The sequence below is a fragment of the Rhinichthys klamathensis genome, unplaced genomic scaffold (genome assembly GCF_029890125.1).
Source record: "Rhinichthys klamathensis goyatoka isolate OS25496 unplaced genomic scaffold, OSU_Roscu_1.1 h1tg000177l_1, whole genome shotgun sequence".
Classification (NCBI taxonomy): Eukaryota; Metazoa; Chordata; class Actinopteri; order Cypriniformes; family Leuciscidae; genus Rhinichthys; species Rhinichthys klamathensis.
Genome location: NW_026606706.1, coordinates 1,735,197 through 1,749,300, shown reverse-complemented (window position 1 = coordinate 1,749,300; position 14,104 = coordinate 1,735,197). Strand labels below are relative to the sequence as shown.

The window sequence follows — 14,104 nt, the reverse complement described above, 5'->3', positions numbered from 1 at the left end:
GAAATATCTTCGATTTCATTAAAAATATCTTCATTTGTGTTTTAAAGATGAACGAAAGTCTTATGGTTTAGAACGACGTGGATGAGTAAATAATGACAGAATCTTCATTTTTGGGTGAATTTTCACTTTAAAACGTCTTGACTCTTGGCAGTCTATTATATATAATATACACTCACCGGCCACTTTATTAGGTACCCCATGCTAGTAACGGGTTGGACCCCCTTTTGCCTTCAGAACTGCCTCAATTCTTCGTGGCATAGATTCAACAAGGTGCTGGAAGCATTCCTCAGGGAGTTTGGTCCATATTGACATGATGGCATCACACAGTTGCCGCAGATTTGTCGGCTGCACATCCATGATGCGAATCCCCCGTTCCACCACATCCCAAAGATGCTCTATTGGGTTGAGATCTGGTGACTGTGGAGGCCATTTTAGTTCAGTGAACTCATTGTCATGTTCAAGAAACCAATTTGAAATGATTAGAGCTTTGTGACATGGTGGAAGTAGCCATCAGAGGATGGGTACATGGTGGCCATAAAGGGATGGACATGGTCAGAAACAATGCTCAGGTAGGCCGTGGCATTTAAACGATGCCCAATTGGCACTAAGGGGCCTAAAGTGTGCCAGGAAAACATCCCCCACACCATTACACCACCACCACCAGCCTGCACAGTGGTAACAAGGCATGATGGTTCCATGTTCTCATTCTGTTTACGCCAAATTCTGACTCTAACATCTGAATGTCTCAACAGAAATCGAGACTCATCAGACCAGGCAACATTTTTCCAGTCTTCAACTGTTCAATTTTGGTGAGCTCTTGCAATTTGTAGCCTCTTTTTCCTATTTGTAGTGGAGATGAGTGGTACCCGGTGGAGTCTTCTGCTGTTGTAGCCCATCCGCCTCAAGGTTGTGCGTGTTGTGGCTTCACAAATGCTTTGCTGCATACCTCGGTTGTAACGAGTGGTTATTTCAGTCACTGTTGCCCTTCTATCAGCTCGAACCAGTCTGGCCATTCTCCTCTGACCTCTGGCATCAACAAGGCATTTCCGCCCACAGAACTGCTGCTCACTGGATGTTTTTTCTTTTTCGGACCATTCTCTGTAAACCCTAGAGATGGTTGTGCGTGAAAATCCCAGTAGATTAGCAGTTTCTGAAATACTCAGACCAGCCCTTCTGGCACCAACAATCATGCCACGTTCAAAGTCACTCAAATCAACTTTCTTCCCCATACTGATGCTCGGTTTGAACTGCAGGAGATTGTCTTGACCATGTCTACATGCCTAAATGCACTGAGTTGCTGCCATGTGATTGGCTGCTTAGAAATTAAGTGTTAACGAGCAGTTGGACAGGTGTACCTAATAAAGTGGCCGGTGAGTGTATACTCGCATAATAAGTCAAGAAAAAATATTTAAAATCATGGCTCATTACTTCCAGTTTATCCATTGCACTTGAATAGCAAATTGAGCATTGCATTGTGAGATACGGTATTTTGCACTGTGTGCTCTGTTGTATACTCCACATTTTGACAGATTTAGTAGTAAAATAGTGGTATTATGTTAATGCATGGTGATATGCATCAATTTCCAGCCTGTGAATCTGATTAAACAATACGTCTTACAGTTTGGCATTTTGTACGTAACACCAGCCAAAAGAATTCACAGGCCAACAATTCATTGTTAGCGCATTAGCAAATAGTGATATCTTCTAATTGCAAAACATGACCCTGTGAATGCTTTATATTTAGATTGTCAGGGCAGATTTGAAGGAGCTGAGAGATCTGGATCTAGAGGGCGCCCCGTACGGCTACACGCCATTCTGCGATAGCCGGAAAGAAATGGAAGGCTACCGTTTTTGGAAGACTGGCTACTGGGCCTCCCATCTTGGACACCGGAGATACCATATCAGGTTAGATATCACATTACTGTACAATGAAAAGAGAGAATATCACTTTCGTCTTCAAAATTCTAGAATGGTATAACATTTTAAAATTTAGTATTGAAAGAATATCTGATATTATGAGAGATGTAATATTCAATAAATGTGGCCCTTATCATCCAGTGCATTATATGTGGTGGACTTGAAGAAATTCAGAAAGATTGCAGCTGGAGACCGGCTCAGAGGGCAGTACCAAGCCTTGAGCCAAGATCCCAACAGTCTGTCCAACCTGGACCAGGTATTAGCTTGACATCGCTCAACAGCCATATGTTCACAACTAGGGAAGGACTTTCATGTGATTTGAATGTTTCTCTTTGGGGTTTGATGCTAACAGGACCTTCCCAACAACATGATCCATCAAGTAGCCATCAAGTCCTTACCTCAGGAGTGGATGTGGTGCGAGACCTGGTGTGATGACAATTCCAAAGCTACAGCCAAGACTATAGATCTGGTTAGTATGCGTTCACACCACACTATCTTATAGCACTGGCAACATGCTACAGCTAAACAAGAATGGGAGACCCATTTGGAAGGTGGGGAGAGTAAATAAAAAAAACTACGTCAACTACTGTCATGAGCATGTAAGTAAATCCAGGAAGCTTTAGCATGGTATGTAAAAGGAAACTATTTTAAACGTGAAGTTGCTGTCATATTGCCGACATTTTGTGGGCAAAAATGTCAAGAACTCAAGCAGATGGTCAATGTGGTGAATTGACATGACCAACCTGAACACAAGCTCAAACTGCATGAGGAACTTTTTCGCCCTCACGTAAAACTGCAAAACAATTGCACATATTCCTGTTTAAATGAATGGGTATCGCCTGCGAAATTTCACCCAACACCAGTAAGTGTGAACGCACCTTGACTGAGATTTAAATTGCATTTGTTATGGATTAAAAGGGTTAAGTTGATGAGTTTGCATGGGTTTTATATACATGTAACAATTCTTATTAGAACTTACAATAAGGTCTCATTTGTTAACATTAGTTAATGTATTAGCAAACATGAACTAACAATGAGCAGTATTTTTACAGCATTTAGTCATTGTTAATGTAATAAATGTTCATGTTCACAGATACAACTTGGTTACTTTATTTTAAGGTGACGTAGTTATATTGTACTTACTCAAATAAGTACTGAGTAATAGTAAGTAAGTACTTACTATAGAGTTAATGTTTGGGTTTGGTTTAGGGTTAGTTACTTGTAATTATGCATAATTTACTGTTATTACTATAGTAATTACTTTTAGTAATGTGTAACTACGTCACCTTAAAATAAAGTGTTACCACATCTTTTGATTTAAAAAATGTAATAGTAAATGTTGAAATTAACTAAGGGTGTATTCACACCAGGAAAGTCCGATAGTTCACTTGCTTTGGTCCGGACCAAATAATTTATTTATTTTATTTTTTGGTACGGTTCGCTTTCACAATGCTCTTTTTGCAAGTGAACCAAAATTTGTAAACAAAACCACACGTGTGCTAAGGTCGTCCATTCATTGGACAAGGATTCTCAAGGGAAATCAGGAAGTGCAAAAAAGGCTTAACGTAAATTAACGCAGCATCATCCTTGTATTGTAACTATCGTTACATTATATGAACTGAAAATGCTTTTTTTTGCATCTATGCGCGATTAGACTAAAGAGAACGCTCTGTATGTGAATGTCCTGATGCACACACTCATTCATTCATTCCATTCCAATGATGCACACGACGCGCAGAAAGACGCGCAACAGATATAATGTAGTAGGCTACAACAGATCACTTTCCCATAACGCAACTCCGACTACGGAAGCGTTTTAACTCAAAGGCAGTGCTTTCTTGCAATTGGGTCGGTTCATGTTCACACCGTAAACGAACCGTACCAGAGTTCGTTTGGAACCGTACCGAGACCACCTCTTCAGCTGGGTCTCGGTTCGGTTGTTTGGTCCGCACCCGAGTTCGATTGCTGTATTCACACCTGCCCAAAAGGTCCGCACCAAGTGGGGAAACGAACTAGAGTTCGATTCAATCGAACCAAACAAGGCAGGTGTGAATACACCCTAAGATTAATAAATGCTGTAGAAGTATTGTACATTGTTAGTTCACAATAATGAATAAAAAATAATATAGATGACTAACGTTACCAAACATAAGACCTTATTGTAAAGTGTTACCAATATACATTATAGAGTTTAGATATTTTATATCTTCCAGGCAGCTACTATAATTTCAGTAATAATGATCAAATTACTTTGAAAACGATATGCATTGAAATGCATTGCATTGAAAACGATATGCGAGATGATATCAGGTTGAAATGCCTGCAGTCTGATCATACCCAGATTTCTTCATTCGCACCATGGCTAACGCACACACACACAGAGCTACAAAAATAGTAGTCTCATTTACACCCTCTTCCTCCCTGCCGGCTGCTGTCGGCTGCTCCTGGGAGGTGGAGAGGGAAACGTCTCATTAGAGACGGCAGTGAGGGAAATGTGTGTGAGGGCTGCGGCTCACAGCACAGGCTGGTCTCACTCGCTCAGCTTCAGAAGAGTGCTGACCACTGCATTCCATTCAGCGCTCTCACCTCATTAATGTATACCAAGTTTAGTTGTGAAAGTCTTTTGCTTCAGTGGCATGTGGGTTTATTTTTACCATAGGCGTAATTTGCAGGTGGGAGGAGTGGGATATTTTTTTGCCAGGGTCGATATTGTCCCCACCACTTTTTGAATCGTCTCGTGGCACGGATGTACCCAATACAAATGAAACATCTCCAGTTGACCAGCAGAGTATTAATTTCCTTTGTTTGGTAAATGAGAGGCAATCTGGATCCTCTGATAAAAGTTTGTTCCCACTTTTATCAGAGGCTGAAGGCAGCAGTGTTTTCTTGTGGCTGTGTGGCTTCACACAGACGAGCACTTCAATCTATCGCTTAATGCCGTTGCGGAAACTCTATTTCGTCCGGGGAAATCACAAAACAAAATGCACACAAAAGTGTCCCTGCTCTTGATATGCAATCATGGATGAATATCTCTGGTTTTAATGAGAAAAAATAATTTACTAAGGCGAATTAGAACCCAGAACTTAGGACACGCTTAACAAACCATTAGGGCTCTCGAAAAATGTTAGCATCATTACTCCAGTTTTGAGTGGCACATGATCCTTCAGAAATCTTTCTAATATGCTGATTTGGTGCTTAAGAAAAGTTTCTTATTATCATCAATATTGAAAACAGTTGTGCTGCTTAATATTTTGGGCAGCACAACCATGATACATTTTTTTCAGGATGAAGCAGAGAATCATTTATTTGAAATCGAAATCTTTTGTAACATTATAAATGTCTTTGTCAAATTTAATCTATATAATGCGCACCTCAAACTTTTGAACGGTAGTGTACGGTTTTAACATCAATTAACTGACAATCATTTACTAATATATATACTATTATAATTAATAATATAATTTGCTGCAGAACTTTAAATAAAATTCAATAGCCCACAGCCCTACCAGTGAAAAATGTGGACACGCTTGACAATGTATGTTTCTCCATTTGAGGATTATGCTTAAATGCTAAAAAGTCTAAACTGGTGGGTCCAGACTAAGTTAAGTAACCAGTTTGAGCTCAGATGTGGTGTGCTTTTAATTTTGGCGTCATTTCTTAGTTTATGTAACTTTGTTTTTTTACTTTCTGTGCCAGTGGCACAACGAAAGTGCCGTTATGTTGTAAAAATGTGCTTTATGACTCAAAAGTCATGAAAGTGTTGATATCAAGCTATATTATAGATAAACGGCATTGGCAGTTTTCACTTGAAGTGCTCAGGAAATGAAATAAGGCCACTCAAGGAACTGTTGAAAAAGGTGGAAGGGAGTGTTTTACCACCACAATTGACTGTTTTGTTTGGGTTGATTTATTGCAGTGCAATAACCCAAAGACCAAAGAGCCCAAGCTGAGTGCAGCCGTGAGGATTGTTCCAGAATGGTCTAAGTATGACAATGAGATAAAGCAGTTTCTGAAACAGGTGAAGGACCAGGAGGAGAAAATTACCCAGGGTAGACCATCACCACAGCACACAGGTAAGACTTAATCATCACTTAAATGATTTTTTTTTTTTAGTAAGCCTTGGGATTAAATAAGTTCATGAACATCATTTGTATTTTAACAGGCACTCGACGTGATGAACTTTAGTACTCGATGTTTGCACCAAAACTTCCTGTGAATCTTGAACTCTACCATACAGAGATGTTTTCCATAACAGGAACACTGAGGAAATATAATAGTGGACTTAAGCATTTTTTTATTTATATAATTTTTGGAATTCTTTCTGACTTCAAGATGTAAACTGTATACATGACATACCGTTTTATAAATTGTTGACAAAAAGTAGTAAAGAAATTGCAGTGTTATCTGATATTTTTGGCCAGTCTACGAACTTACAATGGCACTGGTGTATATCTGTAGTATTTTTAAGAGGAAAAACATGCCAATATTGCAGTAAATATTCTATCACCATATTTTATCAGTCAGTGTTAGCAAATAAAGGGTACCTGAGATTTCAAATGGTTGCTTTATAACAAAGGTCTCATAATAAATTCACTTTTAAATTGCCTTGATATTTTGAAATACTGAATACTACGAAGTAGAGCTCTCAAAGATATTTATTTCCAAAATAAACCATACACAATTGTAAACTATTATGGGGGATGGGAATTCAAATTACTGTATTCACTGCTGACAAAGCTGGTCAACTCTGCAGATCCAATCCACAAAACAATCTCTGTATCCCAGGTAATGAGGCAGATCTTTTACGTTCCCCATTGTATTTATATTGTTATCACATCATTGTTTCTATGCCTTGATGTTCAAGGATATGGATTTTCTCAGGAATAAAATATTTTTGTCAACTTGTCTTTTTTACGGTGTATCTAAAACCAGGCAAAAATAACCTATTCATTTAAATAAGCATTCATCTCTCTTTATTTAATTATTTACACCATTATTTGATTCATAGAAAAATAATGTCATTTTCTATGTACATATTATACTCAGGAATGAAACGTTCAGCACGTATATACGTTGCTTGGAGAATAACCTTGCGTTCTGGATTGTAAGATCCCTGAAAGTAGAGGAAGTGCTTCAAGGAACAACAGTGAGCAAGCGGGATCACTTGACAGCCTGTTTCAAGGCGCTTGTCATGTCAGAACCGTGCCTGCGGGAAGGTTCAGAAGGTGCCAGTTCCTATTGGCTGATTTCAGCACATATTCAGGCCCTAGGTCCTTTTAGCCAAGCCTTAGTTGAAACCAAATTTGAAATTAAATGGCCCAGAACCGAAAGGATTAAATCCCTGGAAGTTGTCCCAGCCACCGTGGAAGTGGTGATGGTGATGTCCCCCACCCTGCTGACTCTCTGGATCCATGGGATCCTCGCCCTGGTCAAACTTACTCCTCATCTCTGCAGAGAAACAGAACAGGATGTAATTACCATAGAACCGAGCAACAACAGTGTTAAGTACACCACATGTGGCACTAAACCATACCTGGGTTGGTGAGAACTTCTTTGGCTTGAGCGATGTCTATGAACTTCTTCTCTGCCTTTTTCTTTTCTTCTTCAACCTGGAAGTTGTCTGGATGCCACTGCTGCGCCAACTTTCTGTATGCTTTCAGGATCTCTTTCTTTTGGGCAGTTCTGCAACCACAGCAGTTTAATAAGAATGTTTACTCGTTTCGAAATGAGTGTTAGGCCTCTGCATTGATAATACATACTAAAACTCTCCATCATCTGTTTATCTAACCTCTTCACACCCAGGATCTTGTAGTAATCCCTCTTCTTGGACTGTTTGAGGAGCCGGTGTGCTCTCTCCAGACCCTCCTTGATCTGCCGGTCATTCTCACTATGTTCTTTAGCACTCTCAAAGTCCTTAATGGCTGCCAAAAGAACAAATACGTCACCACACCTGATCATTAAGACCAATCTTGAGAAAGAAGCCAATCTGTTGATTCTTTAAACCGTAAAGTTTAAAAAAATAAAATACAATACTGTTGAGAATAAATGAACATACAGAAGCCGTAAAAATAAATGAGCTTTTCAAAAGCCTTTACAGTGCCATTATGTCTCTGTCGGACAACGTTTAAAATTGTATTGCCATACGTAAGGCCAATTCTTCATATCTTAGTAAAATTATAAAATCACAGAATATACTGGTAATTGCTGATAATATGAATGCATTTTATTGTATTTATTTTAATTTAATTAGCAAATGTATTAGATTCCATTATTTATCTATTAATATTTCAACTGCATGCCCTATGTATTAACTAATATGAATACGTTATTAATAATATATAATTACAATTCAACTTTTTTTTTTTTTTTTTTAGTAAACATGCTACCTTCTTCATATTGGTCATCCTGGAGGAGAGCCTCTGCTCTGTCTTTCAGAGCATTCACATTATGAGGGTCTGCTTTCAGAACTTCACTGCACACTGAGATGGCTCTTGCAGTTTGTTGGTCCTGTGGAATAAAACCAAAACATATTCACCTTATTCTATCACTTCCACACAGATGCAGTGTATGCTTTGGTAGACGGCGACACCTTGTGGTCGTGGAGCTCAGTCTCACCTTTGACAAACAGTGGCACATGCGCTCTTTGGCATTATGTATGAACTGAGGAACATTTGGTTCAGTCTTCATAACGGACTCATATTTATTAACTGCATCACTGTACCTGTGGATTTAGAAAAACAACCATTTAGTTGTCAATCGATGAATGTGCATTCACAAGTTCAAATAAAGTAACTTTATTCTTTAAAGCTGCAGTCCGTATCTTTTCCTCTTTGTCGCCATCTCTCTGTTCGAAATCTGTAACTGCAGTGATTCGCGGAATTATCATCTTTACGTGGGTTGTAAATCGGCATGAAACAGCGCGGATGAACACAGTGTTTTGAGGCGAGTGGTGCTGTCAGTCACCGCGCTGTGTGGATACTGTCATACAGAATCACAGATTCACTTTTTGAAAGTTTGACCAACATAAGAATTTTCATAAGAAAATATCTTCTGAACAAGTAAGTAACATCCATTTTTGTTCTGACCAACTAAGGGGGAAAAAGCATTCGACATGATAAGCTTCGTTAGATTTAATCAACGCGATTTACAGCAACCGTGCAAATTATAGCCTACTTTGTTCTCAAATTGTTCATGTTAACAACATCACATCAGCATTGCGTGACTAATGTTAAATTTAATGTGTTTTATGGTTACCTGTGTAGTTCAGAATTCATATTCTCCATAATAGCAAAACGAGAAAGGCACAACAAAGGAAACTCCATAACTGTGTGAATTAAGAAAACGTACTGTTACACGATTGAACTATTGAAATGTCTTAACTTACTTGTTCAGCAGAACAAAGCCGTCTCTTCTTCCGTTTTGAACCCCTTCAAAACACGGAGTTCACGCACTTTTCAAAAGCCCCGCCGATGTTTAAATCCTTGTGTTCGCATGAGACGGTTTCTTTCTCTTTCTCTAGCCACCTTAAATCCGAAGTACTTAAGTCTTTTGGGTTTTATAACTGCTGAATCTCCAGTTGACACTGATGATTGTTGTTTGGATCTTTCTGGATGCCATAAGTTTAATTATGTAAAGTGCTGCGAGAAAAGCCTATACATCTAAACATCTCGTCACGCGCAGTATAGCCGGCTAGCCGAAACTCCTTCTTTATGTGTACGGGTGTGACGTAATGACGCAAAGACATGCTCGAATTTCCCGCGGAAACCCACCAGTACCACTGGAATTAAAATCATTATTACAAGCTAACCGTTTTGAATCTAGCTATGGCAAGCAGATAGTTTTGACCACTGGCAGAATACGTTTTTTTTAATATAATTATTTTGGATTATTTTTAACTTAAAAAAGTTACGGACTGGAGCTTTAAATCAAAGAAAAAAAAAACTTTTATTTAGCCAGGACACATTAAATGTATCAAAAAGTGACAGTAAAAACTATTCTATTTCAAATAAATGCTGTTCTTTTCAAAGAATTCTGAAAAATATATAAAGTTGTCCACACATATTAATCAGAACCCTTGATGATAAGAAGAAATGTTTCTTGAAAGCCAAATCTGCATTTTAGAATCATTTCTCAAGGATCATGTGACACGGAAGACTGGAGTAATGATGCTGAAAATACAGTTTTGCCATCACAGGACTAAATAACACTTTCAAATATATTACAATAAAAAAGTTATTTGAAATTGTAATAATATTTCCCAATATTACTGTTTTACTGTCTTTTTATTCAAATAAATGTAGCCTTGGTGAGCAAAAGAGACATCTTTCAAAACATAAATATTACAGATCCCAGACGTGTGTGCGTGTATAAATATTTTGAGACATACTTCTGCTCCTGGATCAGTTCTTCAGCGCCCTGTATCTGTTTGTTGAGCTTCTTAACTTGCTTGTAGTGACTGAAGCACTGCTTATGATCTGGGTCCAGTTTCAGACACTCCCTCACCTCACTGCAGATAAAAAAATAAACCCTTAAATCTGGATCCAAACGTTTATTAGACATTCAAAATAACCAGGACGTCACTCACTTTTGACATAGTGTGGCAGCTATAGCATGTACATTCATCTTTGCATTTTGCAGATCATTTCACATACTATTATTAAAATAATGTAGGTAGTTTACAGTGTAGGCCTATATTGTGCACTCCAAACTCCCAGACTTAATGCATTTTAACCACGTGTTGACTTACTTGAGGGACATCTCATGGTCTCCCAGACTATAATAGATGGTGCTGAGCTTGTAGAAAGCCTGAGTGTTGTCACTTTTGAGTTTTGAAGCGGCCTTGAGGTCACTGATGGCTTTGCCCATTTCACCCAACTGAATGAAACACTCGGCCCGCATCTCTCTGGAGTCCGCATCCCAAACACACGTCTGAGAGGATGACAAGCAAATGTAATCCATTGTTAGCTTTGTATTTTAAATATGAATCCTTTGCTGTTGACATTGAATATGATATTTGTTCTGTTTTCAGTTCATGCAAAGCAAATTTTCTGAACAAATAGTGCTCTTATTGAGCACAAACAATCCTTTTCTGCACCAGGACAAAACCAGGATGGATCACCTACAGGAACCTCTAGGGTCAATACAAACTATCATGTTTATAAAGGGAGGGACATTACCCAGGTCACTGCTATTTTAGTATTATTGATATACTATTATAATGTTTTTAATATATTGAATGAGATTTTATGTTTATATTTTACTTTACTTTAAAAGTTTTAGTAATTTTGTTCTCTGTTTTTGTCACTTATTTATTTATAACGCACACACACACACATCCCTGGCTACTAGCTAAAATAAAATAAGTTTATAATTTTTTTATTTTATATTTATTTCAGTTAACGTTTATTTTGTTTCAAGTGAACGTTTTTTTTTTTATGGTTTCAGTTTTAGTTACGGATAATAGCTTGATCCAGGTTAACTCACATCAATGATGATGTCGAGGTGTGATGTGGCAGAGCCGTAGTCTTTGCGGTTGAAATCGCTCTGTGCCTGGGCCACCAGTCTCTGAATTTCATCAGATTTCTTCAGCTGGCTCTGCGCCTCCTGCTCTTCCCTATTGCTTGGGTTTGATTTGAGCTGGATGGGAAAAAAAGAAAAATATGTCATCCTTAAGAGTATGAACAGGTAGTTACACTGTGCAGGTTAAATTAAGCCTTTGGAGTATTAGACTGGTAATATACCCCCCTGACTGACCCAACTAAGAATACTCCGGAGAAGGATGAGGGCACTTCAGGGAGCCTTAATAGGTTTCCTCATAGGTGATACAATTATATAATATGATATAGAACGCATAGTAATTTTAAAAAAAAATAGCAAAGATGAACAAAGATTGATCTCAGAACTTATGTGGCCATGCTTGCTAACTAAACGTGCACTGATCAGAAAATGTTATGCCAAAACCAATAACCTGTATTTTAGCATTATGTTAACAAATACTGACCTTATCTGCAATACTTATTTTCAAAGACCCACTTTTACAAATATTAAACCATATGCTGTCTGCAGCCAAATGCACCACGCTGTAAAATTACAGAAAACAATTCACATTTGGGTGAAATGTCAACACATATGGCATTATTAATAAAATAGGTGTGACTTCCACAATGTGTGTGAATCCTTGCATGAAGCTATTTTAAATATACACCCTAAAGCACTACCCTTCATCACAAGTTAAAGACGGCCAATAATGATCAGCTTGTCTCTGATTGGTGCATCTCTAATGCTAACCAAATGTCACTCACCACTCTTTTGAAATCATTTTCTGCTTCATCAAGTTTGCCGTGTTTCAGCAGTAGATTTCCTCTCTGAAGCCTAGCCTGTGGATTAAGAAGAAACACTACTTAATTTCTGGGTAACAGGTTTTGGTAAATCATTTAAAAATACTGTACATATTTTTACAGTGTGAAATGATTCTGAAAACCCACCGATGTGAAATCTGGTTTGAGTTCAATGACTTTGCTGAGGTCTGGTAGTGCAGATTTTGACTTTCCCGTTGCTAGGTACACGGTTGCTCTCCTATAGTATGCCATGTAATTTTGGGGATCACCGTCTGATAATTAATCAAAAAAATATGAATAAATCTAAACACACTGCTTACATCAAAGTGATATTCTGTGGAAAACAATGTGGCATTGGATCATTACACACAAGATTTAATTTAGGTTGTCATGTAAAAAGATCCAGTACTCACCAACAGCAGCGTGGAAGTGAGATAGAGCATCAGCCAGCTGTCCTGCGGCCAGAAGCTTCTTCCCCATCTCCAGATGATTCTCAACACCACCATCCTTCCCACCATTAACTCCTGCAATGCATGTGAAAAGAAAATATGTTGGTAAGACAGTATAACAAGGTATACATGCAATACCTGCATCATGTATTCAGTAGTAGACAGTAGAGTACACTAAAGTAGTGTACCGGTAGTTTAGTGTAGTGCACATTAAAGTTGGTATGGCATAGTATGTCCACTAGAATGGAGTAGATTTCACTTGAGTAAATTACAATAGAGTCAAGTAGACTACATTAGTAAACATTTTAGTTAAGTGCAACAGTGTCAACTGAACTTATTATTGCCGTGGAACCACAGTGTCTCTTTCAGCAACAGAAATAAAGACTTTAGAGCAGTAAAATAGAAAACACAGTACAAAAAATATATACTATAGAATGAATAACCCGCAATAACCATCATTGAGGTTTAAAAAAATGCTTGACAGGTAACTGAATCCTCAGCTGCGTTTCTGGACATATGTCCATATGTACTCTCTCTATGAATAACATCTAAACAGCTGGGATTGTTCATCTCTCTGACTTTGTTTTGAGTTTATTTTTAAGAACAACGAACAAAGTCACTTTCTCTAAACAACTGTCATGAAGACGTACGTATAGTTTAGTACAAACCTGGTTAAAAACCATTTCATTAACCAGCATTAGCATTGATCACTTACCTTCGTATCGAAGATCGATCAAAACTAGTAAAAAAGGAACGTAGCTTAGCAATTTGTGCGCCACTGGGCTTATGGCAACCATGTTTTCTTCTTTTCTCCGTCAAATCACTGATTTAGGCTATTGTATAAAGTTCCTAAAGACACGCTGGACAATCGCATAGCTGTCAGGCCAGCAGACATCATGCCCACTAATCGTGGGTCCCTCTGATTGGCTGATATTTCCATAAACCCCGCCCATCAAGTGCTGTTCAACGGAGACTAGCCACGGCATCATTATTTTGATTCTGTTTGCGCATGCGCGCACGACAGTGAGTGCGCAGAATGGTGTGTGGGAGGAAGCAAGTCGTGTGATAACAATAAATTTAAACCTCTTGCACTGTATTTTTTTTAGAGGATTGTAAATTATTTGCTGTAACTAGGCAAGGCTTCTCAGCATGATCCTTGGAATAAACTGTGGTAGAAAAGGGCATAATTTCTAGTGATATATCTATAAGCTTGTGATTTTATATTATGTTTCAGTCTAGGCTACATATTTATACCTTTCAACCAGTTGTACCAGTGTTTGCATGCCTGAGGTCACTATGAAAGGAATTTTACAACTCATAAGTCACGCTCAATTTCTGACCTGGCAAGTAGAAACATAAACATGACATGTAACGTTACCAGGTCAAATATTTTGTCTAAAA

At 38.2% G+C, this 14,104-nt stretch overlaps 2 protein-coding genes across 3 annotated transcripts in view; one reads left to right on the top strand and one right to left on the bottom strand.

Annotated features, from left to right (window-relative positions):
- Positions 1-6,115, top strand: part of uggt2 (UDP-glucose glycoprotein glucosyltransferase 2) — a 46,287-nt gene extending 40,172 nt beyond the window's left edge. For both annotated transcript variants that reach the window (XM_056260743.1, XM_056260742.1), the window contains 5 exons: positions 1,745-1,905; positions 2,059-2,173; positions 2,270-2,386; positions 5,834-5,990; positions 6,080-6,115. In XM_056260743.1, coding sequence (XP_056116718.1) covers positions 1,745-1,905; positions 2,059-2,173; positions 2,270-2,386; positions 5,834-5,990; positions 6,080-6,102 — 573 coding nt within the window. In that variant the 3' untranslated portion in view covers positions 6,103-6,115. The remainder of the gene's footprint in view (positions 1-1,744; positions 1,906-2,058; positions 2,174-2,269; positions 2,387-5,833; positions 5,991-6,079) is intronic.
- Positions 6,116-6,554: 439 nt separating this feature from the next.
- Positions 6,555-13,623, bottom strand: dnajc3a (DnaJ (Hsp40) homolog, subfamily C, member 3a). The gene is made up of 12 exons (XM_056260744.1): positions 13,419-13,623; positions 12,668-12,778; positions 12,402-12,526; positions 12,219-12,293; positions 11,401-11,553; positions 10,664-10,845; positions 10,304-10,423; positions 8,533-8,638; positions 8,304-8,424; positions 7,706-7,838; positions 7,451-7,599; positions 6,555-7,365 (listed from the first exon to the last, which is right to left on the bottom strand). The coding sequence occupies exons 1-12, from the start codon at positions 13,498-13,500 to the stop codon at positions 7,205-7,207; spliced, it is 1,518 nt and encodes a 505-aa protein (XP_056116719.1). The 5' UTR covers positions 13,501-13,623; the 3' UTR covers positions 6,555-7,204.
- Between the last annotated feature and the right edge of the window lie 481 nt (positions 13,624-14,104).